The sequence below is a fragment of the Salmo salar genome, chromosome ssa20, assembly GCF_905237065.1.
Source record: "Salmo salar chromosome ssa20, Ssal_v3.1, whole genome shotgun sequence".
Classification (NCBI taxonomy): domain Eukaryota; kingdom Metazoa; phylum Chordata; class Actinopteri; order Salmoniformes; family Salmonidae; genus Salmo; species Salmo salar.
The window spans coordinates 37,751,734-37,779,097 of NC_059461.1; the positions used below are offsets into that span (position 1 = coordinate 37,751,734).

Genomic DNA, 27,364 nt, shown 5'->3' on the forward strand with positions numbered 1-27,364 from the left:
CGTCTGTGCCACCAGTAAGTACAGATAGTAACGTTAGTATAAATCCCCTCGCACGGTCCCCGCAGCCGGACAACTTTCTCATGGCTTCTGGAGGGAAATGTTGTAGGAATGCTCAACCGGTGTCGCTCATTCAGCCGACAGAAACTTTCAACCGGTTCTCCCCATTAAAGCAGCGAGTCGGAGTCAGAGGCCGAGCCTTCTCTGGTCTCTACTCCTCCCGTTCCGGGGTCTGAGACGCCGAAGCTTCCCACCGTTAGCTCTGACAAATTGAAAACCCTAGTCATTGGCGACTCCATTACCCGCAGTATTAGACTTAAAACGAATCATCCAGAGATCATACACTGTTTACCAGGGGGCAGGGCTACCGACGTTAAGGCTAATCTGAAGATGGTGCTGGCTAAAGCTAAAACTGGCTAGTGTAGAGAGTATAGAGATAATGTTATCCACGTCGGCACCAACGATGTTTGGATGAAACAGTCAGAGGTCACCAAGCGCAACATAGCTTCAGCGTGTAAATCAGCTAGAAAGATGTGTCGGAATCGAGTAATTGTCTCTGGCCCCCTCCCAGTTAGGGGGAGTGATGAGCTCTACAGCAGATGTGGGACAACTCAATCGCTGGTTGAAAACTGTTTTCTGCCCCTCCCAAAAGATATAATTTGTAGATAATTGGCCCTCTTTCTGGAACTCACCCACAAACAGGACCAAGCCTGGCCTGCTGAGGAGTGACGGACTCCATCCTAGCTGGAGGGGTGCTCTCATTTTATCTACGAACATAGACAGGGCTCTAACTCCCCTAGCTCCACAATGAAATAGGGTGCAGGCCAGGCAGCAGGCTGTTAGCCAGCTTGCCAGCTTAGTGGAGTCTGCCACTAGCACAGTCAGTGTAGTCAGCTCAGCTATCCCCATTGAGACCGTGACTGTGCCTCGACCTAGGTTGGGCAAAACTAAACATGGCGGTGTTCGCCTTAGCAATCTTACTATAATAAAGACCTCCTCCATTCCTGCCATTATTGAAAGAGATCTTGATACCTCACATCTCAAAATAGGGCTACTTAATGTTAGATCCCTCACTTCAAAGGCAGTTATAGTCAATGAACTAATCACTGATCATAATCTTGATGTGAGGTGCCTGACTGAAACATGGCTTAAGCCTGATGAATTTACTGTGTTAAATGAGGCCTCACCTCCTGGTTACACTAGTGACCATATCCCCCGTGCATCCTGCAAAGGCGGAGGTGTTGCTAACATTTACGATAGCAAATTTAAATTTACCAACAAAAAAAAACGTTTTCGTCTTTTGAGCTTCTAGTCATGAAATCTATGCAGCCTCATCATTCACTTTATATAGCTACTGTTTACAGGCCTCTTGGGCCATATACAGCGTTCCTCACTGAGTTCCCTGAATTCCTATTGGACATTGCAGTCATGGGAGATAATATTCAAATTTTTGGTGACTTTAATATTCACATAGAAAAGTCCACAGACCCACTCCAAAAGGCTTTCGGAGCCATCATCGACTCAGTTTGTTTTGTCCAACATGTCTCTGGACCTACTCACTGCCACAGTCATACTCTGGACCTAGTTTTGTCCCGTGGAATAAATGTTGTGGATCTTAATGTTTTTCCTCATAATCCTGGACTATCGGACCACCTTTTTATTACGTTTGCAATCGCAACAAATAATCTGCTCAGACCCCAACGAAGGAGCATCAAAAGTCGTGCTATAAATTCTCAGACAACCCAAAGATTCCTTGATGCCCTTCCAGACTCCCTCTGCCTACCCAAGGACATCAGAGGACAAAAATCAGTTAACCACCTAACTGAGGAACTCAATTTAACTTTGCGCAATACCCTAGATGCAGTTGCACCCCTAAAAACTAAAAACATTTGTCATAAGAAACTAGCTCCCTGGTATACAGAAAATACACGAGCTCTGAAGCAAGCTTCCAGAAAATTGGAACGGAAATGGCGCCACACCAAACTGGAAGTCTTTCGACTACCTTGGAAAGACAGTACCGTGCAGTATCGAAGAGCCCTCACTGCTGCTCGATCATCCTATTTTTCCAACTTAATTGAGGAAAATAAGAACAATCCGAAATTTATTTTTGATACTGTCGCAAAGCTAACTAAAAAGCAGCATTCCCCAAGAGAGGATGGCTTTCACTTCAGCAGTAATAATTTCATGAACTTCTTTGAGGAAAAGATCATGATCATTAGAAGGCAAATTACGGACTCCTCTTTAAATCTTCGTATTCCTCCAAAGCTCCATTGTCCTGAGTCTGCACAACTCTCCCAGGACCTAGGATCAAGGGAGACACTAAAGTGTTTTAGTACTATATCTCTTGACACAATGATGAAAATAATCATGGCCTCTAAACCTTCAAGCTGCATATTGGACCCTATTCCAACTAAACTACTGAAAGAGCTGCTTCCTGTGCTTGGCCCACCTATGTTGAACATAATAAACGCCTATCCACCGGATGTGTACCAAACACACTAAAAGTGGCAGTAATAAAGCCTCTCTTGAAAAAGCCAAACCTTGACCCAGAAAATATAAAAACTATCGGCCTATATCGAATCTTCCATTCCTCTCAAAACTTTTAGAAAAAGCTGTTGCGCAGCAACTCACTGCCTTCCTGAAGACAAACAATGTATGCCAAACGCTTCAGTCTGGTTTTAGACCCCAGCATAGCACCGAGACTGCCCTTGTGAAGGTGGTAAATTACCTTTTAATGATGTCAGACCGAGGCTCTGCATCTGTCCTCGTGCTCCTAAATCTTAGTGCTGCTTTTGATACCATCGATCACCACATTCTTTTGGAGAGATTGGAAATCCAAATTGGTCTACACAGACAGGTTCTGGCCTGGTTTAGATCTTATCTGTCAGAAAGATATCAGTTTGTCTCTGTGAATGGTTTGTCCTTTGACAAATCAACTGTAAATTTCGGTGTTCCTCAAGGTTCCGATTTAGGACCACTATTGTTTTCACTATATATTTTACCTCTTGGGGATGTCATTCGAAAACATAATGTTAAATTTCACTGCTATACGGATGACACAACGCTGTACATTTCAATGAAACATGGTGAAGCCCCAAAATTGCCCTCGCTAGAAGTCTGTGTTTCAGACATAAGGAAGTGGATGGCTGCAAACTTTCTACTTTTAAACTCGGACAAAACAGAGATGCTTGTTCTAGGTCCCAAGAAACAAAGAGATCTTCTGGTAAATCTGACAATTAATCTTGATGGTTGTACAGTCGTCTCAAATAAAACTGTGAAGGACCTCGGCGTTACTCTGGACCCTGATCTCTCTTTTGAAGAACATATCAAGACTGTTTCAAGGGCAGCTTTTTTCCATCTACGTAACATTGCAAAAATCAGAAACTTTCTGTCCACAAATGATGCAGAAAAATGTATCCATGCCTTTGTTACTTCTAGGCTGGACTACTGCAATGCTCTACTTTTCAGCTACCCGGATAAAGCACTAAATAAACTTCAGTTAGTGCTAAATACGGCTGCTAGAATCCTGACAATTTGATCATATTACTCCAGTGCTAGTCTCCCTACACTGGCTTCCTGTTAAGGCAAGGGCTGATTTCAAGGTTTTACTGCTAACCTACAAAGCATTACATGGGCTTGCTCCTACCTATCTTTCCGATTTGGTCCTACCGTACATACCTACACGTACGCTACGGTCACAAGATGCAGGCCTCCTAATTGTCCTTAGAATTTCTAAGCAAACAGCTGGAGGCAGGGCTTTCTCCTATAGAGCTCCATTTTTATGGAATGGTCTGCCTACCCATGTGAGAGATGCAGACTCGGTCTCAACCTTAAAGTCTTTACTGAAGACTCATCTCTTCAGTGGGTCCTATGATGGAGTGTAGTCTGGCCCAGGAGTGTGAAGGTGAACGGAAAGGCTCTGGAGCAATGAACCGCCTTGCTGTCTCTGCCTGGCCGGTTCCGCTTTCTCCACTGGGATTCTCTGCCTCTAACCCTATTACAGGGGCTGAGTCACTGGCTTATTGGTGTTCTTCCATGCCATCCCTAGGAGGGGTGCGTCACTTGAGTGGGTTGAGTCACTGACGTGGTCTTCCTGTCTGGATTGGCGCCCCCCCTTGGGTTGTGCCGTGGCGGAGATCTTTGTGGGCTATACTCGGCCTTTGCTCAGGATGGTAAGTTGGTGGTTGAAGATATCCCTCTAGTGGTGTGGGGGCTGTGCTTTGGAAAAGTGGCTGGGGTTATATCCTTCCTGTTTGGCCCTGTCCAGGGGTATCATCGGATGGGGCCACAGTGTCTACTGACCACTCCTGTCTCAGCCTCCAGTATTTATGCTGCAGTAGTTTATGTGCTCTCTCTAATTCTCTCTTTCTCTCTTTCTTTCTTTCTCTCTCTCGGAGGACCTGAGCCCTAGGACCATGCCTCAGGACTACCTGACATGATGACTCCTTGCTGTCCCCAGTCCACCTGGCCATGCTGCTGCTCCAGTTTCAACTGTTCTGCCTGCAGCTATGGAACTCTGACCTGTTCACCGGACGTGCTACCTGTCCCAGACCTGCTGTTTTCAACTCTCTAGAGACAGCAGGAGCGGTAGAGATACTCTCAATGATCGGCTATGAAAAGCCAACTGACATTTACTCTTGAGGTGCTGACTTGTTGCACCCTCGACAACTACTGTGATTATTATTATTTTACCATGCTGGTCATTTATGAACATTTGAACATGTTGGCCATGTTCTGTTATAATCTCCACCCGGCACAGCCAGAAGAGGACTGGCCACCCCTCATAGCCTGGTTTCTCTCTAGGATTCTTCCTAGGTTTTGGCCTTTCTACTAAGTTTTTCCTAGCCACCGTGCTTCTACACCTGCATCGCTTGCTGTTTGGGGTTTTACGTTGGGTTTCTGTTCAGCACTTTGAGATATCAGATGATGTAAGAAGGGCTATATGAATAAATTTGATTTGATAACAGTGCTAACCCTAAGCCTAAAATGGTAATACATTGTACAACCGTGACCTTAAAGCTAGTCATAGCCCTGAGCCAAACCCTACACAGATAACAAAATGTATCTGGGCTGGACCTGGCCCTCAGCCACGCTCAAGGTCCTAATCGATATAACTTCCATCGATAAGAGACAATACTGTGCAGCCGTATTCATCGACCTGGCCAAGGCTTTCGACTCTGTCAATCACCACATTCTTATAGGCAGACTCAACTGCCTCGCTTGGTTCACCAACTACTTCTCTGATAGGGTTCAGTGTGTGAAATCGGAGGGCCTGTTGTCCGGACCTCTGGCAGTCTCTATGGGGGTGCCACAGGGTTCAATTCTTGGGCCGACTCTCTTCTCTGTATACATCAATGATGTCGCTCTTGCTGCTGGTGATTCTCTGATCCACCTCTACGCAGATGACACCATTCTGTACACCTCTGGCCCTTCTTTGGACATTGTGCTAACTAACCTCCAGACAAGCTTCAATGCCATTCAACTCTCCTTCCGTGGCCTCCAACTGCTCTTAAATGCAAGTAAAACTAAATGCATGCTCTTCAACCGATCGCTGCCCGCACATGCCCGTCCATCCAGCATCACTACTCTGGACGGTTCTGACCTAGAATATGTGGACAACTACAAATACCTAGGTGTCTGGTAAGACTGTAAACTCTCCTTCCAGACCCACATTAAGCATCTCCAATCCAAAATTATATTTAGAATTGGCTTCCTATTTTGCAACAAAGCATCCTTCACTCATGCTGCCAAACATACCCACATAAAACTGACTATCCTACCGATCCTCGACTTTGGCGATGTTATTTACAAAATAGCCTCCAACACTCTACTCAACAAATTGGATGCAGTCTATCACAGTGCCATCTGTTTTGTCACCAAAGCCCCATATACTACCCACTACTGCGACCTGTATGCTCTCTTTGGCTGGCCCTTGCTTTATATTCATCGCCAAACCCACTGGCTCCAGGTCATCTATAAGTCTCTGCTAGGTAAAACCCCGCCTTATCTCAGTTCACTGGTCACCATAGCAGCACCCACCTGCAGCATGCGCTCCAGCAGGTATATATTCACTGGTCACCCCTTAAGCCGAATCCTCCTTTGGCTGCCTTTCCTTCCAGTTCTCTTCTGCCAATGACTGGAACAAACTGCTGAAGCTGGAGACTCATATCTCCCTCACTAACTTCATGCACCAGCTGTCAGAGCAGCTCACAGATCATTGCACCTGTACATAGCCCATCTTTAAATAGCTCATCCAACTACCTCATCCCCATACTGTATTTATTTAGTTATTTTGCTCTTTTGCACCAGAGTATCTCGACTTGCACATTCATCTTCTGCACATCTATCACTCCAGTGTGTAATTGCTATATCGTAATTACCTCGGCACTATGGCCTATTTTATTACCTTTATTGCCCTTATCTAACCTCATTTGCACACACTGTTTTTTCTACTGTATGTTTGTTTATTCCATGTGTAACTCTGTGTTGTAGTATGTGTCGAACTGCTTTGCTTTATCTTGGCCAGGTCGCAATTGTAAATGAGAACTTGTTCTCAACTAGCCTACCTGGTTAAATAAAGGGGAATTAAAAAAAAGGACTATAATAACAATTTTTTTAAATAATTCAGAAAGCGGAAGACATCACTGAAGAAAACAATTGAAGTGCTCAATACACAAGACAAACACGTTATGTTCTATCTTTGTTGGGACCTAAAATCCCCGAAAGTCCCCACAAGGATAGTAAAACAAGAAATTCTCCTCCATGGGGACATTTCCCATGTCCCCATGAGGACAAAGGCTATTTTAAGCTTGGGGGTTAGGTTTAGGGTAACAATGAGGGTTAGGGTAAGTGGTTAGGTGTAGAATTTGGGTAAAGGTTAGGGAAAATACGATTTTGAATGGAAATCAATTTTAGGTGCCCACCAGGATAGAAGAACACATTGCAAAATCCTTCCCTTCCCCTGACTGCAAAAAAAGTTATTGCTCACATTGTCAGAAATGGTGTGTTTGAGAGAGAAAAGGGAGAGTGGTTTTGCTTGAACAAGGGCTCAATTCAGTCAGATCCGCTTTAGTCGACATCTGCATAGTGGTTGTTTTGGCAGTGGAGGAGGTTGAACTGCATTATGCTGTCAAATTGGCTGCACGGAGTCACATTAAGAGAAATCCCAGGCAGCCTTGTTTACAAGCTGGAACACTGGAATGTGAGATGTAATCTACACCTCGATTAGGCTGATAGAAATCCTCATTACTTTGTTTAATGCTTTTTAATTTGAGTGTCATTATTCTATACGTTCTCAACTTCTAATGCAAGTGGGATGCTGTGACTTCGCAGCAATGATCAAGAGCAGCTGCTCACCGATTTGACAGCTCCAACACAGTTACACCTCCGAAACCGCCAAACAGACCGCTTGGTCTGTTTGAATCTAGGCTCTATAATCTAGCTAGTTTACACTGACCTGAAATATTCTCTATCTGTAAGTAGCACTGTTTATTTATTTTGTCCTCCCCATCGCTCAGAATTGCTGGAAACACATTTGTTTTGGGAAACCCTCAACCGGATGGAAATTATAGACCTCAAGCAGTTGTAATGATATCCACACAGCTCACGCCTGTATACTGAACTGTGCTATTGACTCCAGTTTGAGCACAGGCCTATTCCTACAGTAAACTAAATCATGACACACTATATTTATTTGAGTTAAGACTTCTTGGTCTGTTGCATTTGTGTGAGCCAGTTTCTTCTCACCGCACCTTAACATGGAAGAAAAACAGAGTTTTATTTAAAAGGTCCCTTTCTATCTCTATTGTATTCATGAAAGACACCGGCTTCTAAATTGCAGAAAACAAAACGTACAATTCACTATATCGCTAAATTGGAGGTGGTGGAAGGCCGCCTTTCCATTGATGCCCCTCAAGTTCATGGTCTTTGCCAGATCATGGAAGATGGTGTGTGCCATGATCCTCCACATACTCTCTAACATCACAGCCACCTTTCAGACCTAAATAGTCCATCTGGGAACACATGGAACACAGATAAGGGACTTCTGTTAGTTGCAATCAATCAAACCATGAAATATGTGTGTTAATAAGTCATTGACTTACATTTTTATAATAGCCTAGTAACCTCTGAAAAACAAATACGAACTGTTTGCAAGACTTCCACTATCAGAAACACAACTACTCACTCAGTTTTGGACTAAAGCAAAAAAGTCTGCGCCTCCATACAGATCTGCACATTGGTCTCAGCTAATTATACCCTGGAACAATACTTTTGAAACATTATTCTAATGGCTCACTAGGTCAGGAGATGGAATTGCAAATGTAGATTGAGCCATTAACCCTGAAACTCATCTCACCATCTTTTGCGCGCAAAGAGCCATCCTTCTTTGGGACAATGACAATAGGGCTGCTCCATTCACTTGAAGATGGCTCGACAACATCCATTTCTATCATGGTGTGGACCTCTTCCTTGAGGGCTACCACCAGCCTCTCAGGCACATGGTAAGGATGCTGGGGGACAGGGTTCTGGCCAGGCTTCAAACGGATGATGTGTTCCAGGACTTTGGTTCTTCCTGGCCTCTGACTGAAGAGGGCTGGATACTTGCCAAACAGCTGCTTCAGCTCATCTTGCTTGTTTTCTTGTAGGTGAGCCAGTATGACCTCTGCTCGTCCTTTCCATGCCTCTGTGATCCCATCCGACTCGTCCTCTTCTTCTACTCTGCGGACCACAAAGGACTTTCCCTTGGAGAGTTCCTCTTTCTCCTCCCAGGCCTTGAGGAGGTTCACATGGTAGATTTGCTTCTCCTTACCCTTGTCCGGGTGCAGCACCTCGTAGGACACCGGGACCATCTTCCTCCCGATTAGGTATGGCCCTTGCCACTGCGCAAGAAGCTTGCTGGTAGACAAGGGAAGGAGGAGCAGGACTTTCTTTCCTGGCTCAAACTCTGTGGCGAGCGTGCTGGTCATACCCTTTCTTCTGGGCCTTCTGGGCTTGCTGAAGGTTTGCCCTAGCTTCCTCTCGGTACCGCTCCAGCCTGTCTCGCATCTGGAGGACGTACTGGACCATCCCTGTCCTGAGGTACAATGAGGGGAAAAAAGTATTTGATCCCCCTGCTGATTTTGTATGTTTGCCCACTGACAAAGAAATTATCAGTCTATAATTTTATTATAGTTTATTTGAACAGTGAGACAAACAACAAAAAATCCAGAAAAACGCATGTCAAAAATGTTATAAATTGATTTGCATTTTAATGAGGGAAATAAGTATTTGACTCCCCCAATCAGAAAGATTTCTGGCTCCCAGGTGTCTTTTAAACAGGTAAAGAGCTGAGATTAGGAGCACACTCTTAAAGGGAGTGCTCCTAATCTCAGCTTGTTACCTGTATAAAAGACACCTGTCCACAGAATCAAACAATCAATCAGATTCCAAACTCTCCACCATGGCCAAGACCAAAGAGCTCTCCAATGATGTCAGGGACAAGATTGTAGACCTACACAAGACTGGAATGGGCTACAAGACCATCGCCAAGCAGCTTGGTGAGAAGGTGACAACAGTTGGTGCGATTATTCGCAAATGGAAGAAACACAAAAGAACTGTCAATCTCCCTCAGCCTGGGGCTCCATGCAAGATCTCACCTCGTGGAGTTGCAATGATCATGAGAACGGTGAGGAATCAGCCCAGAACTACACGGGAGGATCTTGTCAATGATCTCAAGGCAGCTGGGACCATAGTCACCAAGAAAAAAATTGGTAACACACTACGCCATGAAGGACTGAAGTCCTGCAGCGCCCGCAAGGTCCCCCTGCTCAAGAAAGCACATATCCATGCCCGTCTGAAGTTTGCCAATGAACATCTGAATGATTCAGAGGACAACTGCGTGAAAGTGTTGTGGTCAGATGAGACCAAAATGGAGCTCTTTGGCATCAACTCAACTCGCCGTGTTTGGAGGAGGAGGAATGCTGCCTATGACCCCAAGAACACCATCCCCACCATCAAACATGGAGGTGGAAACATTATGCTTTGGGGGTGTTTTTCTGCTAATGGACAGGACAACTTCACCGCATCAAAGGGACGATGGACGAGGCCATGTACCGTCAAATCTTGGGTGAGAACCTCCTTCCCTCAGCCAGGGCATTGAAAATGGGTCGTGAATGGGTATTCCAGCATGACAATGACCCAAAACACACGGCCAAGGCAACAAAGGAGTGGCTCAAGAAGAAGCACATTAAGGTCCTGGAGTGGCCTAGCCAGTCTCCAGACCTTAATCACATTGAAAATCTGTGGAGGGAGCTGAAGGTTCGAGTTGCCAAACGTCAGCCTCGAAACCTTAACCTGTTAGGGCTAGGGGGCAGCATTGACACGGCTGGATAAAAAACATACCCGATTTAATCTGGTTACCACTCCTACTCAGTAACTAGAATATGCATATACTTATTACATATGGATAGAAAACACCCTAAATTTTCTAAAACTGTTTGAATGGTGTCTGTGAGTATAACAGAACTCAAATGGCAGGTCAAAACCTGAGAGATTCCTTTACAGGAAGTGGCCTGTCTGACCATTTCTGGAACTTCTTTGCCATCTCTATCATTTACTAAGGATCTCTGCTCTAACGTGACACTTCCCACGTCTTCCATAGGCTCTCATAGCCCGGGAAAAAACAGAATGTCGTCATTCCAGCCCCAGGCTGAAACACATTATCGCCTTTCTCAAGTGGCCCATCAAGAGACACTAGCTTATGCGCGTGACCCCGACCGCCCCCGCCTTTGGGATTTTTTCCTCTGTTTGCCGAAAAGGAGATTCCCTGTCGGAATATTATCGCTTTTCTACGAGAAAAATGACGTAAAAATTGATTTTAAACAGCGGTTGACATGCTTCGACGTACGGCAATGGAATACTTTGAATTTTATTGTCAGGAATTGCGCCAAGCGCGCGACACTTCTTTACTATTTCGGATAGTGTCTGGAATGCACGAACAAAACGCCGCTATTCGGATATAACGATGGATTATTTTGGACCAAACCAACATTTGTTATTGAAGTAGCTGTCCTGGGTGTGCATTCTGACGAAGACAACAAAAGGTAATGACATTTTTATAATAGTAAATATGATTATGGTGAGTGCTAAACTTGCCGGGTGTCTAAATAGCGAGCCGTGATGCCTGGGCTATGTACTTAGAATATTGCAAAATGTGCTTTCACCAAAAAGCTATTTTAAAATCGGACATATCGAGTGCATAGAGGAGGTCTGTATCTATAATTCTTAAAATAATTGTTATGCTTTTTGTGAACGTTTATCGTGAGTAATTTAGTAAAATGTTAGCGAATTCCCCGGGGGTATGCTAGTTCTGAACGTCACATGCTAATGTAAAAAGCTGGTTTTTGATATAAATATGAACTTGATTGAACAAAACATGCATGTATTGTATAACATAATGTCCTAGGGTTGTCATCTGATGAAGATCATCAAAGGTGAGTGCTGCATTTAGCTGTCTTCTGGGTTTTGGTGACATTATATGCTGGCTTGAAAAATGGGTGTCTGATTATTTCTGGCTTGGTACTCTGCTGACATAATCTAATGTTTTGCTTTCGTTGTAAAGCCTTTTTGAAATCGGACAGTGTGGTTAGATTAACGAGAGTCTTATCTTTAAATGGCTGTAAAATAGTCATATGTTTGAGAAATTGAAGTAATAGGATTTTGAAGATTTTGAAAATCGCGCCACAGGCTGCAAGTGGCTGTTACGTAGGTGGGACGAATTCGTCCCGCCGGTCCCATAGAGGTTAATGACTTGGAGAAGATCTGCAAAGAGGACTGCGACAAAATCCCTCCTGAGATGTGTGCAAACCTGGTGGCCAAATACAAGAAACGTCTGACCTCTGATTGCCAACAAGGGTTTTGCTACCAAGTACTAAGGCATGTTTTGCAGAGGGGTCAAATACTTATTTCCCTCATTAAAATGCAAATCAATTTATAACATTAATGACATGCGTTTTTCTGGATTTTTTTGTTGTTATTCTGTCTCTCACTATTCAAATAAACCTACCATTAAAATTATAGACTGATCATTTCTTTGTCAGTGGGCAAACGTACAAAATCAGCAGGGGATCAAATACTTTTTTCCTTCACTGTAGCTACTGGGGAACCCAGCACTTCTTCAGCAAGTCCAGTGGTCCCTGCACTGGCCATCCATAGAGGAGTTAGAATGGCGGGAAACCTGTCGATGCCTGAGGCACCTCCCTGTAAGCAAAAAGCAGAAGGGGTAACCACTTATCCAAGTTTTTACCAGTGTCGGCCACAAACTTCCTCAGCATGTTCTTTAGCGTTTGATTGAATCTCTCTACCACCCCATCCATTTGGGGATAGTAGGGAGTGGTCCTCAAGCCTTTAATGCCCAGCTGTCGGTGGAGTTGAACCATCAGTCGAAGTGAAGTTTGTCTCTTGGCCCGTCAGGATTTCATCTGGGATTCCTACATGAGAGAAGAGCTGAACAAGAGCAATGATTATTTTTGGAGTGGTTATGGAACGGAGTGGGAAGGCTTCTGGGAACCGGGTGGCATAGTCACAGATCACCAATATATACTTGTAACCTGCGCTACTCTTCTCCAAGGGTCCAACAATGTCCATTGCAATTCTCTTGAATGGGGTAGAGATAACTGGCAGTGAACATAGAGCCCGGTCAGACCTACGGACAGCACTGGTTTTCTGGCACGTGGGGCATGTTTTGCAGTATGTTTGTACATCAGTATACATGGAGGGCCAAATGAAATGGGAGCCTAAGATAGGTCTTATGTTGCCCTAGATGACCTGCCCATGGAACTATATGTGCAAGGTTGAGAACAAGTGGTCTACAGGTAGATGGCACCACCAACTTCCTGCTCTCTGCCTCTGACCCAAGGTAGAGTATGTGGTTGTCTACCGTGTAAATCCCCCCACATGAAGATTGACTGTCCCCAGCTAAGGCCTTGTCAAATAAACCTTTCAAGGTTGCGTCAGACTTCTGCAGTGTAGCAAAATTTTGTGGAACATCCCATTGCACATCTAACCCAGACACGTCAGCAACAGGTACACGGGTTCCCACATACTTCTCAAGACGCCGCTGGCGGCGTGATTTTCTGGGCCCTTTGGTTCCCCCCTCACACAGACTATCACACAAGTCAGGCAGAGGTTGTACACCAACTTTGGCCTGGGTATGAGTAACAACTGAGCATGACACGTTAACATCAGACTGGCAAACTGACTGCTCATTTAGCTGACCCCCCACACTTCCCAACAGATCAGAGTGTATAGGCACATCCCTCCCCAAAATCATCTCAAAAGGTAGCTTCTCCATTACCCCAACTTTGAGGAGGTATTTCTGACCCTGAATCTCAACTGTGAGTTCAGCTGTGGGCTGCTGTGACTGGTCACCATGGACACATTGGATCAGTGTCTGGTGACTGTAATCAATGTCATTAACCGGTACATGACCTTTTCTGATCAACGACAGGGAACTGCCGGTGTCAATCATTGCAGTAAGAATTTTACCATTCACTTTTACAGGTACCAAGCCTGACCCTTCCCCACACTGTCTATTCTGAACACCATCCCCCTCTCTGGGCACATAACAGTAACCTGAGAGCTTGGATTTACGTAGTGGACACATTGAAGCTTTGCGCCTGTAACGGCTGTCTGTGGAAGTAGACCAAGGTGCAGCGGAGTTAGTGTTCATCTTTGAATTTTAATAAACGTAAGAGAACACTTTACAAAAATAAACAAAAACGACAGCCAAACAGTCCTGTCAGGAAAAACTCTAAACAGAAACAATCCCCCACAAAACCCAAATGAAAAACAGGCTCCTTATGTGTGACTCCCAATCAGCAACAACGAACTACAGCTGTGCCTGATTGGGAGCCACACACGGCCCAAAACAAAGAAATACAAAAACATAGAAAAATGAACATAGAACGCCCACCCAATGTAACACCCTGGCCTAACCAAAATAAAGAACAAAAACCCCTCTCTATGGCCAGGGCGTTACAGCGCCCTTGCTGCCGGCAGTAAAAACAGGTCAGACCACTCCCATCAGAGTGAACTGCAAGATCCCTGACCTCCCTCCTCCCAGACACATAACCCCCCACATAACCCCCAGAGTTACCTCCACCATCTCTGGCGTCTCTGATGTCCCTTGTGTCTCTGAGACTCCTTGGAGCGGGTGCTGCAGGTCGTGGTGGGCCCCCTTTGCGTGCATTAAGGTACTGCAGTGCAAGCTTGGCTGCCATAAGCCCGTCCTTGGGCTCGTGCTCTCGGACCCAGGTTCGAATGTTGTGTGGTAGAACTTGTAGAAGTTGCTCGAGGATGATGACCTCACCGATTTCGTCCTGTGTCTTCTCCTCTGGTCGAACCCATCGTCGGTAGAGACCCTTGAGGTGGTGGTACGTCTCTGTCTGCGACTCACCTGATGGAGTCAATGCAGCTCTGAAGCGTTGATGGTAGGTCTCCCCGGGGAGATGTCAAACTTCACCAGCAGCGCTTCCTTCAAGCCCTTGTAGACATTGGACAGCCCCTCATCCATTGCTGTATAAGCCTCTAAGGCCTTGCCCGTGAGCAATGGGACAAGCCTGCAGGCCCACTCTACCTCCGGCCACTGCAACATCTTGGCCACGCGCTCAAACCTCAGCAGGTAGCTTTCAATGTCCTCCCCCTGCTGGTATAATGGCATCTTTGGCTCCTTCCTCAGGAATTCTGGAAGATGGACATTTACACTGCTGGACTGGTCTCCTGGGGCTGGCCCCATCACTGCTTGGGATCCTGATGTGGAGTTGAAGTCCCTGCTGCGTCGAGCCTTTGTCGTCCTGGTGTTGGCAGACCCAATCTTGGGCTGTCACTGACGAGTTCTGATTGGTGAGGAGCTGTGAGGATAGATTGGCGTAGACCCCGGAACTCCTGCTTGAGGTCTTCGTCCCTCCTCTCAAGGCAGGTGAAAAGTTGCTGGAAAAGGGCTATCATGGTTGGGTGTGGTTCTGGTCCCCCAACTGCTCTTTCAGCCAGCTGGTCTTTTATGGCTGTATCTGCTGGTTCAACCGGTAGCTCAAACGGTTCTGGTTGTGTTTGGCCCCTTGGTCGGGCTCCTAGTTTCTCATACTTGACCTCTTCTTCACCAGACGATTCCATTGTATTCCACCCCGTTTCAACTTCAGGTATCTTTTCTGACAATTGATGCTGCTGAGAACACAATCCAGTACGTATTCCTTTACCTGTCTTGTTGGTATTCACTGATTTGTGGTGCGCCATCCCACCACTGCCACCATATGTCACGTAGAGTAGGCCAGAAGGCTAAACTGGAAAACCTAACCTCTATCAAAATAAAAAGATGGCTGAGCTGCAAACGCTTGCGTCCCACCTACTCAACAGCCAGTGTAATCCTGTGGCGCGATATTCAAATACCTTAGAAATGCTATTACTTCAATTTCTCAAACATATGACTATTTTACACCATTTTAAAGACAAGACTCTCGTTAATCTAACCACACTGTCCGATTTCAAAAAGGCTTTACAACGAAAGCAAAACATTACATTATGTCAGCAGAGTACCCAGCCAGAAATAATCAGACACCCATTTTTCAAGCTAGCATATAATGTCACATAAACCCAAACCACAGCTAAATGCAGCACTAACCTTTGATGATCTTCATCAGATGACAATCTTAGGACATTATGTTATACAATACATGCATGTTTTGTTCAATCAAGTTCATATTTATATAAAAAAACAGCTTTTTACATTAGCATGTGACTAGCATGTGACTAGCATTCCCACCGAACACTTCCGGTGAATTTACTAAATTACTCACGATAAACGTTCACAAAAAACGTAACAATTATTTTAAGAATTATAGATACAGAACTCCTCTATGCACTCGCTATGTCCGATTTTAAAATAGCTTTTCGGTGAAAGCACATTTTGCAATATTCTGAGTAGATAGCCCGGCATCACAGGGCTAGCTATTTAGACACCCAGCAAGTTTAGCACTCACCAAAGTCAGATTTACTATAAGAAAAATGTTATTACCTTTGCTGTTCTTCGTCAGAATGCACTCCCAGGACTTCTACTTCAATAACAAATGTTGGTTTGGTCCCAAATAATCCATAGTTATATCCAAATAGCGGCGTTTTGTTCGTGCGTTCAAGACACTATCCGAAAGGGTAAATAAGGGTCACGAGCCCGACGCGTTTCGTGACAAAAAAATTCTAAATATTCCAATACCGAACTTCGAAGCATGTCAACCGCTGTTTAAAATAAATTTTTATGCCATTTTTCTCGTAAAAAAGTGATAATATTCCGACCGGGAGTGGTGGTTTTCGTTCAAAGAGAGAGAAAGTAAACATTGAGTCGACTCGGGCACGCGCGCCCCGTCCCATTGTCCTCTGATCGGCCACTTACAAAATGCGCTACTGTTTTTCAGCCATGGGCTGCAAAGCCACGATTCAGCTTTCTGGCGCCTTCTGAGAGCCTATGGGAGCGTTAGAAAATGTCACGTCATGCCAGAGATCCCCTGTTTTTGTTAGAGATGATCAATAAGGCCATGAAATGGTCAGAGAGAGCGCTTCCTGTTTGGAATCTTCTCAGGTTTTGGCCTGCCAAATGAGTTCTGTTATACTCACAGACACCATTCAAACAGTTTTAGAAACTTTAGGGTGTTTTCTATCCAAATCAAACAATTATATGCATTTTCTAGTTACTGGGCAGGAGTAGTAACCAGATTAAATCGCGTACGTTTTTTATCCGGCCGTGCAAATACTGCCCCCTATCCCCAACAGGTTAAGAAATTACCTATTCAAACCTACAATTTCCATTCAACCAAACATACTAAAGTATATACATTGCAACACGTTTTTTATAAAACAATATAACATTTACAAAATTACATCACTATTGACAGTGTCTCTCAATATGCCCATTTACATTAATGAGCCATTCGAGACAGGCACTACAAAGTCAGCCCCTTCCCTTAGCTCGGGTCCTTATCCAGCATACCCGGAAGCTACAGAGATGGAGAGAGAGAGGAACAGAACAAACAAACAATGCACTCATCCATAACATCGATAAGTATAATAAATATTGCTTATATTAAATATGAACACTTGTCTGTTTATTTCTTTATACCATAACTGGTTACTGACGTAAGTGTGAAATGTACGTACTAAGATAAAGAAGTTAACGTGTGTGTCGACCCACACTGTTAACTTATCTGATAACGGAGCAGGGAGGAGTGATGAATGTGTGCGTGCGTTAAAGTACCAAATGCTGCCCGCGGCCAGTGACGAACTTCTACGTCACAAGCTCACTTGCGCACCAAAGTCACACATAGACCAACAAAATACCAGTAGGAGATTCAACCCTGTTAAATTATCTAGCTAACTACCGAGACAGCTAAATCACTTAAGTTGACAATCTGCAACCAAATAGCTAGTGTCCTCTCAAAACAACAGGGATCTTGAACCGGGGTAAATTAGTTTTATATTGAATATTCGGTTTTAGAGCCAAATATACTGATAAAAGTCACCTTGTCCGAGAGTGATTTACAGCTGTGGCAAAAGTTTTGAGAATGACACAAATATTAATTTTCACAAAGTTTTCACAATTTGCATATACTCCAGAAGTTTATGAAGAGTGATCAGATGAATTGCAATGTCGCTCTTTGCCATGCAAATGAACTGAATCCCCAAAAAACATTTCCACTGCATTTCAGCCCTGCCACAAAAGGACCAGCTGACATCATGTCAGTGATTCTCTCGTTAACACAGGTGTGAGTGTTGACGAAGACAAGGCTGGAGATCACTCTGTCATGCTGATTGATTTCGAATAACAGACTTCAAAAGGAGGGTGGTGCTTGGAATCATTGTTTTTCCTGTTTTCTCTGATGAATCCTCTTTCCGATTGTTTGGGGCATCCGGAAAAAAGCTTGTCCGGAGAAGACAAGGTGAGTGCTACCATCAGTCCTGTGTCATGCCAACAGTAAAGTATGCTGAGACCATTCATGTGTTGGGTTGCTTCTCAGCCAAGTTAGTGGTTCTCACTCACAATTTTGCCTAAGAACACAGCCATGAATAAAGAATGGTACCAACACATCCTCCGAGAGCAACTTCTCCCAACCATCCAGGAGCAGTTTGGTGATGAACAATGCCTTTTCCAGCATGATGGAGCACCTTGCCATAAGGCAAAAGTGATAACTAAGTGGCTCGGGGAACAATATTTTGGGTCCATGGCCAGGAAACTCCCCAGACCTTAATCCCATTGAGAACTTGTGGTCAATCTTCAAGAGGCGGGTGGACAAACAAAAACCCACAAATACTGACAAACTCAAAGCATTGATTATGCAAGAATGGGCTGCCATCAGTCAGGATGTGGCCCAGAAGTTAATTGACAGCATGCCAGGGTGGATTGCAGAGTTCTTGAAAAAGAAGGGTCAACACTGCAAATATTGACTCTTTGCATGAACTTCATGTAATTGTCAATAAAAGCCTTTGACACTTATGAAATGCTTGTAATTATACTTCAGTATTCCATAGTAACATCTGACAAAAATATCTAAAGACACTGAAGCAGCAAACTTTGTGGAAATTAATATTTGTGTCATTCTCAAAACTTTTGGCCACGACTGTAGATGGTTTTCAAAACATCATGCCAGGGTAAGCCTACCGAAACACAGCCCCTATTTTAAATGTTTCCAAAATACCCTATGGGAAAAAAGGTTGTACAATTATTGGAACCATTTCCCTGTTTGACTGCTAAGTTTAATGGGTTTATGACACCTCCACTGTGGGGTTCTATTGCTAATAACCCATCCACATCCGCCCAACTTTGTGATGAAGTGAAAACTGAGGCATGCACCCTAGCCTAACCCGCTAATATAGAAAATAAGCTATAGTATAGACAGAGACAGCCGATAAATTTTTTACATCATTTTGCCTGATTGCGATATGTTTCTGCTTATATTTACCGACATTTTGGTAGGCTGTTAGACAACATGTCTATAATTAGACAGGCCTACATTCAGCTTCTCTTCTGCCCTAATATGTTTCCCTAAAATACTAAATAAACCCTTGCTCACCAGAATAATGACAAAAATCGATAGAATGAATGCCTCAATCTATTTGACATCGGTAAAGTTCTCTGTCATCTCTGCTTTCGCGGAGCAAAGACGTTTAGGGGCCAGGGAGAAAATGCCATAACAAAAAAAAGGACATTTTGCACAGAAAACCTTTCTAAATGACATCAGTTTGACTGGTTCTAAGGAAATAGAAAGCTGTGAAATGACCAACATGTTTCTGATGAGATTTCAGTTTGGCTTGGATGCATATTTTATGTGGTTGAAATACTATCAGCTTCTATGATGCTGATTAAAATTATTATAACACCCTTACAGAAGGCATCTAACTGTGCATTCATTCTCATTTTATCAAGATGCTGATAGAAAGAAATTGTTTTTCTCCAACATTTTACATACATTTGGTGTGTAATTTTACTGAGGGAAATGCCTTATTCTTCAGGAGTTAATATGAAGGCTATGTGAGAGGTTAGACCAGGCAAAAACGAAACTTAAGAATGGGAATTATAGAAATAGCACATATAGAACAGATCTACCGCTTCTTTGACTTGCTTTCAATGAGAATGAAAGATCTATAAATCACACTTCTATGTGAATTTGGTTGGGTTGCCCAAAAAGTTACATATTGTAGCTGTAACCCATCTGAACAGTAGACTACAATTCCTTTGAGGTGCCATAGGCCTATTTAAAATACCCATCTTGTGACTGTGTAATTTGTATAGCACCTCACAATCGTCACACATAACATACTGCTATCATCCTCTTTCACCACTTCAGCAAATCTCTCTCAAACATTTATTTTCTGGCCCTCCCTTCTCTTTATTGTCAACTCTTCATTTTGCAGAATTTCCCTTATTGAATTAAACTCTGGCAGTTAATTTTGATACACAGAGGGAAAGAACTAGGCTATTTGGCTTGGTGTAAGGTATTTGACCCGCCTACAGTTACATGCTGACTAGACCGGGCGCGTGCAAGTTGATTTTGTCCATCCACACAAGACACGATCAGGACATGCAGGTTGAAATATCAAAACAAACTCTGAACCAACTATATTAATTTGGGGACAATTCAAAAAGCATTAAACATTCATGGCAATTTAGCTAGCTTGTTGTTGCTTCCTAATTTGTCCTGGGATATAAACATTGGATTGTTATTTTACCTGAAATGCAAAAAGTCCTCTACTCCGATAATTAATCCACAGATAAAAGCGTAAACTGAGTTAGTTTCTAGTACTCTCTTCCTTCAGTCGTCTTCTTCTTCTTTGGACTTTATATGGCAGTTGGCAAACAACTTTACGGTGCATTACCACCACCAACTGGACTGGAGTGTGGACCTCAGTTCATCTTTCAATCACCCACGTGGTAATATGCTCCTAAAAGGAGATGGGAGATGCGGTACCTGCAATGATTGAATAACATGTATATGTACATTTATGTTTTGCAACGGGAGTGGGGGGAATCAGCATGTTACATGAGTGTTTCATGCGTTTCAACCTGTCTCCAAATTAGTATAGTTGGTTCTGAGTTTGTTTCAATATTTCAACCTGCGTGTCCTGATCGCCTCTGGTGTGGATGGACAAAATCAACATGCGTAAGATGGCGCACGCGCTTGCCTGGTCTAGTCAGCATGTTAGGCCATAAAGCACAGTGTCAAACTAGTGGCTGCGGGTTTTCGGTCCTTCCTTGTACTTGATTAATGAATTAAGGTCCCTAATTAGTAAGTAACTCCACTCACTTGGTTGTCTAGGTCTTAATTGAAAGGAAAAAAACTAAAACCTGCAGACACTAGGCCCTTCATGGAATGAGTTTGACACCCCTGTCCTAAACCTTAGGCTTATACACTCATGCCAGGTAGCCTAAAATAATGAAAGAAAAACCTCAATCTATAAATTGCACAAGAATGACAGTTTACATTTCTGTATTTTTTAAGGTGTTGTTTTCTGTTTATTCAGCCCACCCAGATAAAACTATGACCGCGGGGACTGCGGGTTATGAGTCAACCTGTACATCACTAGTGCACACCAGAGCATAAACATAGTAAAACATTCCACAATTGAAAAGGAAAACAAGCGTTTCTTCTTGGATAAGTTCATGTAGTCAGTCCTTCCCCGTTTGAGTTCCATTTCATTCCAAATGGATATGACCCAGGTTGGATGACAGGGGCAACTAGAGCCACTAGAGGGCACTCATATACACCTTTCACAGCAGTTCCAATGGCAAAATTCATCCAGATTCATCTCTGGTTATAAAGAATTAGGCACCACACACACAGTAGAGAACACCACAAGTGTCTGCCTGGGGAAACACAGGGAATTTCCAGTGACAGATCTGTTTGACATAGACTAGTAGTTACTCAGGCTACTGTAGGTTCTCCTTCCAACCCACAGTTTGAAGGATGAATGTCACTTTCTCTTGAAATCAAAAGTGTTCCATGTATTGTGTTCATTGATTGGACTTTCCACACCTGAGGTACTGGGTCATTATATGGTGGGACCTTGAACATGTTAAATACCACCTTTCAGTGTTCTATTTCAAAGCCTTTTCATGGATTAAGTGATGAGTCAATTGAACCCTTGTCACGTTGGCACAAGTTCAGCATTTAAAACTGTATGTTTGATGGGGAGAGAGCAAGAACAGGTGAGTGAGAGAATAAGAGAGAGACAGGGCGAGAGAAGGAGAGAAATAGATAGATAGAGAGAGAGGAGGATGAAGTAATCTCCCTATTCCCAGATTATGCGCTGTGCATTGGGCCCCACAGGCTCTAGGGGCCCGGTTTTTAGGAACTCAGTAGGGAACTCAGTTTAATGTTGAGAGTTAGAATAATATAATTCATACGGTGCAATTTCAAAATTGTTATTGCATCAGCAGTTTCTATCTTGTTATGTCAGTCACTGACAGTCACTCACTGGCAAAAGGAGTACACTGGCAAAAGTAGTACAATTGCATGAAATTAGTCTTAAAATTGAAATATATTTTTTTGCCGAAAGGTGGGAGGGTTCCCCAACCAAATCTCAAAAAGCTAAGGGCGGCTCTGAGCAGAACGCTGACTTGCAGGTTCCCTCTCAATATGCCACAAAAAAATTGAAGCTCAATGGAATAAAAATAAAATACAAACGCATGAAGGCACTCAACAAATGTTTAGTATAATATTTCCTTGTGTTTTGGGGAGGATAATATGGAGAGCAAAGTGTTTAAATTGTGCTGTATTTTTAGCAATAATAAATAGAAGTCTAGCAGCAACTGTCGTGATGCACGTGTAGTGTGAATGTTTGTGTGTGTGTTTGTGTTTGAGAATGAGTGAGTGCATGTGTGCTAAGGTACGGAGGCTCAATCCCAGTTCAAGTGTTCAGCAGTCTGAAGGCTTGTGGGTAAAAACTGTCTCTGCGCATGGTAGTCCGAGACCCAATGCTCCGATACCGTCTGCCCAGCAGTAAGAGAGTGAACAGTCTTTGGCTGGGGTGTGTGGGGTCCTAGATGATTTTACGCTGAGGAACTTAAAACGTCTGACTCTCTCCACTGCAGTCCCGTTGATGTGGATTGGGGCATGTCCTCCTCTCTGTTAGCCTCACAAAGCCACCTGATCCCCCAGGCTTACATTACTGATATCCGTGCAGCGTTTCATGTAAGCTTGCGGGATCAGATGGCTTGCTACCTCTCTGATTCCTGAAGTCGATAATCAATTCCTTTGTTTTGCTGATGTTGAGGGAGAGGTTACTGTCCTGGCATCACAATGCCAGTTCTCTGACCTCCGTGTAGGTTGACTCATTGTTGTTAGTGATCAGGCCTACAACTGTGGTATCATCAGAAAAACTTCATGATGGAGTTGGTGTCGTGTTTGGCCACGCAGTTGTGGGTGAACAGGGAGTACAGAAGGAGGCTGAGCACGCATCCCTGCGGGGCACACGTGTTGAGTCACCTATCCAGTATTGTCCATTTAGTGATGAACAGAAGGAGGGGAGGGTATGAAAAAATGAAATATAGTGGTCCTGTGTGGGTGGGCGAGAGGACAGAACAAAAGCCTAGCTGTCTTTGAAGACTGAGTGCTTGTTTTTTAAGTAAACAGAGAGGAAAGGGTCCAATGAGCGTCCAAAACAAGCACACAGACACCACGGCCCACCCAACATGCATGGTTATGGACCAGGCCGGACCACCTCAACACGAATGATTATGGACCAGGTTGGTCTATCCTCAACACGAATGGTTATGGACCAGGCCGGACCACTTCAACACGCATGATTATGGACCAGGCCGGACCACCTCAACACGCATGGTTATGGACCAGGCCGGACCACCTCAACACGAATGATTATGGACCAGGCCGGATCACCTCAACACGCCGGACCATCTCAACATACATGGTTATGGACCAGGCCAGATCACCCCAACACACAGGCTGGAGCAGGCCCAGAATAGTCATCAGAGCTGAACTAGGACATCCTGGACAGGAACCATGACAAGATTTTTGGCGTTTTTCACTATAGCTTTCATCTGTCTGATTTTTCCATCAGAGGAATGTGCCAAGCTTGTAATTATGACACACCACAATAAATATTGGAACATTTACATTCTCTGACATATTTCTGTGGCATAATTACCACCATATCCCTCAACTTTTGTTTTTGTGAACATCAAAAAGGATTTTCACCGCGTTTCAAGGTGTAATTATTTCCCTCCAAAGTAATACCACCCATCCTCCCTGTCCTTCGATGCAGGTCTTTGAAACTTAAGAGTATAAATTCCTACCTTTCATCTCCTCCTAGAGAGTGTGCTGTCAAGGACAAGGTGAACTTTCGGCAAGCAGGAGGGGAGCAGGAAAGACAGAGAGGCAGAGAGATGGAGAGAGAGGGAGAAGTGGAGTGAGAGAGAGGCAGAGAGATGGAGAGAGAGGGAGAGAGAGGGAGATCGGCAGAGAGATGGAGAGGGAGAGAGAGAGAGGCAGAGAGAGAGTCAGAGAGATGGAGAGAGAGGGAGAAATTGAGTGAGAGAGGCAGAGAGATGGAGAAAGAGGGAGAGAGGCAGAGAGAGGGAGAAATGGAGAGGGAGAAAGAGGGGAGAGAGAGAAAGAGGGGGAGAGAGAGGGGCAGACAGAGGACCCCACATTACAGAGATAGATGGGAAGAAAGAAAGCGAGAGAAAGTGATTGTGCACGCAAGAGAGGTTGGGAGCGCACTCCTCTCCACTCACATATGGTGGGGCTTTGCTTGTGTAGTCCCACTTCAAGGCAAGGGCCTTGCAAACATAAACAGAGAAGAGGCTACAGCTGGGGAGAGAGGAGGGAGAGGGGCCGGGCCGGAGAGCCACTTGCTTACTGATCCCCCTGTTCACTAAACAATGGATCAGATGACGCAGGCCCCTTTGGCACTGCTACACAGACATGGCCCAGAAATGCTTTTCTTCTCAACATTCATGTCTCTCTACTCTCAATATTTACTCTACTGAAACGCACAATTTTCCATTGCTTTTGTCCCGTTTGAAAGGAGAGACCTCGCTCGCCTCGTCTCACCTTCTACAGTTTGACATAAGGGCGTTCAGAGAGGATATGCATCTCATTATGGAATATCCAGAGGAACATGAAGACATTGGCTTTCTATTAAAAATCATACTCTACTATAGAACCACATGTATTATTTCAGTCATTCTGTCTAGGTGTGGAGAATGAACAGGTCTGAGCCCATTTAGGTCGTCTCACCAGTGGATCATTAACATTCAGACAGTGGGCTTGCAGTTTGTTTCCAGGCGTGTATAGGAACCAGAGACCAAACTGGAGGATGATTCCTTCCTGTGTGTGTGTGTGTGTGTATCCAGTCTACCTCTTTTATCATGTAGAACAACAAGAGAGGAAGGGCCCAGGAGCTAGAGAATTAGACTCAATTACAGCAAACGGATTGCCTAGGAAACCAAGACAGGAATGGTTGACCAATGGTGTGTAATTTCCTAATGAAATGAAAGGGGGGAATGTTTTTCATTCAGAGACCTCCTTGGAGAGTTATCGTAACAACTGTGGGATATTCCCCCAATCGATGGAATTCTTTGCTTGCTGAGTCACCTAAATATGCCCCATGGGCCTTAATGAAACTTAGACATGCTCACTATATGGACTCTCATGTACTGTATGCCCATGAATATCTGTGTACTGCGCAAAGCATTGAACATAGTGTTACTGTGTATGTACTATGTTAAGTACTAAGGTATAGTATACCCAGTTATTTAAAAATGTTTTATGTTTAAAATAATAAAGTTTTAGCAATTTAGGAGGAGAGAGAGCATATGTAGGAGAGAGAGAGCATATGGAGGAGAGAGAGCACACATGAGGAAAGAGAGAGCACATGAGGAGAGAGAGCAAAATTAGGAGAGAGAGAGCACATTAGGAGGAGAGAGCACAGGAGGAGAGAGAGCATATGGAGGAGACAAAGAAGGGAAAAGGTAAGATGGTAAATATTATGGCAATGATAGATATGGAGAGGAGAGAGCAAGGGAGGCATCATAACAAATAGGGAAAGGTGAGAGAGGGTGCGAGGGGAAAATAATCGTTGAAAGAAGACAACATAAAGTGGCAAGAAAAAATATGTGAACCCTTTGGAAATACCTGGATTTCTGCATAAATTGGTCATAAAATTTGATCTGTGTCACGTCCTGGCCAGTATAAGGGTTAATTAGTATTGTAGTTTGGTCAGGACGTGGCAGAGGGTATTCGTTTTATGTGGTTCGGGGTGGTGTGTTTGTTAAAAGGGTGTTTGATTTTGTATTTCCGGGTTTTGGTTTATGTTTAGGTATTTCTATGTTTAGTCTAGTGTGTCTGGTTCTATGTTGAGTTAATTGGGGTTGGACTTCCAATTGAAGGCAGCTGTTTGGTGTTGCCTTTGATTGGAAGTCCTATATTAGTTGGGTGTGTTTGTGTGTGTGATTTGTGGGTGATTGTTCTGTGTTGAGCCTATGCTTTGCAGACTGTCAGTTTATCGGTCGTTTTCTTGTTTGTTGTTTTTGTATTCGTTTTGATTTAATTAAATGTTCAAAATAAACAACTGCACACCTGCTGCGTATTGGTCTACCTTTTCCGACGATGATTTCGTTATATCGTCAGAAGACGAAGAAATCCCTGGCAATCTGATCTTCATCTAGGTCACAACAATAGACAATCACAGTCTGCTGAAACTAATAAGACACAAACAATTATAAGTTTGTCTTTATTGAACGCACCGTGTAAGCATTCACAGTGCACGGTGGAAAAAGTATGTGAACCATTGGATATAATAACTGGTTGACCTCCCATTTGGCAGCAATAACCTCAACCAAACGTTTTCTGTAGTTGTGGATCAGACCTGCACAACGGTCAGGAGGAATTTTGGACCATTCCTCTTTACAAAACTGTTTCAGTTCAGTAATATTCTTGGGATGTCTGGTGTGAACTGCTCTCTTGAGGTCATGCCACAGCATCTCAATTGGGTTGAGGTCAAGACTGACTGGGCCACTCCAGAAGGCGTATTTTCTTCTGTTGTTGATTTACTTCTGTGTTTTGGGTCGTTGTCCTGTTGCATCACCCAACTTCTGTTGAGCTTCACATGGCCGGACAGATAGCCTAACATTCACCTGCAAAATGTCTTGATAAACTTGGGAATACATTTTTCTGTCGATGATAGCAAGCTGTCCAGGCCTTGAGGCAGCAAAGCAGCCCCAATCCATGATGCTCCCTCCATCATACTTTACAGTTGGGATAAGGTTTTGATGGTGTGCTGTACCTTTTTTTCTCCACACACGGTGTTGTGTGTTCCTTCCAATTTACTCAACTGTAGTTTCATCTGTCCACAGAATATTTTGCCAGTAGCGCTCTGGAACATCTAGGTGCACTTTTGCGAACTTCAGATGTGCATCAATGTTTTTTTTGGACAGCAGTGGCTTCTTCTGTGGTGTCCTCCCATGAACACCATTTTTGTTTAGTGTTTTACATATCGTTGACTCGTCAACAGAGATGTTAGCATGTTTCAGAGATTTCAATAAGTCTTTAGCTGACACTAGGATTCAACTTAAACTCATTGAGCATTCTGCACTGTGCTCTTACAGTCATCTTTGCAGGATGGCCACTCCTAGGGAGAGTAGCAACAGTGCTGAACTTTCTCCATTTATAGACAATTTGTCTTAATGTGGACTGATGAACATCAAGGCTTTTAGAGATACTTTTGTAACCCTTTCCAGCTTTATGCAAGGCAGCAATTCTTAATCTTAGGTCTTCTGAGATCTCTTTTGTTCAAGGCATGGCCCACATCAGGCAATGCTTCTTGTGAA

At 43.8% G+C, this 27,364-nt stretch overlaps 1 protein-coding gene across 1 annotated transcript; it reads right to left on the reverse strand.

Annotated features, from left to right (window-relative positions):
- Nucleotides 1–6,579: 6,579 nt before the first annotated feature.
- Nucleotides 6,580–9,113, reverse strand: LOC123729319 (uncharacterized). Its single transcript, XM_045704200.1, has 2 exons — nucleotides 8,354–9,113; nucleotides 6,580–8,009 (listed from the first exon to the last, which is right to left on the reverse strand). The coding sequence occupies exons 1-2, from the start codon at nucleotides 8,961–8,963 to the stop codon at nucleotides 7,978–7,980; spliced, it is 642 nt and encodes a 213-aa protein (XP_045560156.1). The 5' UTR covers nucleotides 8,964–9,113; the 3' UTR covers nucleotides 6,580–7,977.
- Nucleotides 9,114–27,364: the final 18,251 nt, after the last annotated feature.

Excerpts from the sequence above, each read along its gene's own strand:
- LOC123729319 (XM_045704200.1), bottom strand. The coding sequence starts at position 8,963 with ATGACCAGCACGCTCGCCACAGAGTTTGAGCCAGGAAAGAAAGTCCTG. Across the intron at positions 8,010-8,353 it reads CTCTTTGCGCGCAAAAGATG|ATGGACTATTTAGGTCTGAA; the intron begins GTGAGATGAGTT and ends ATGTGTTCCCAG.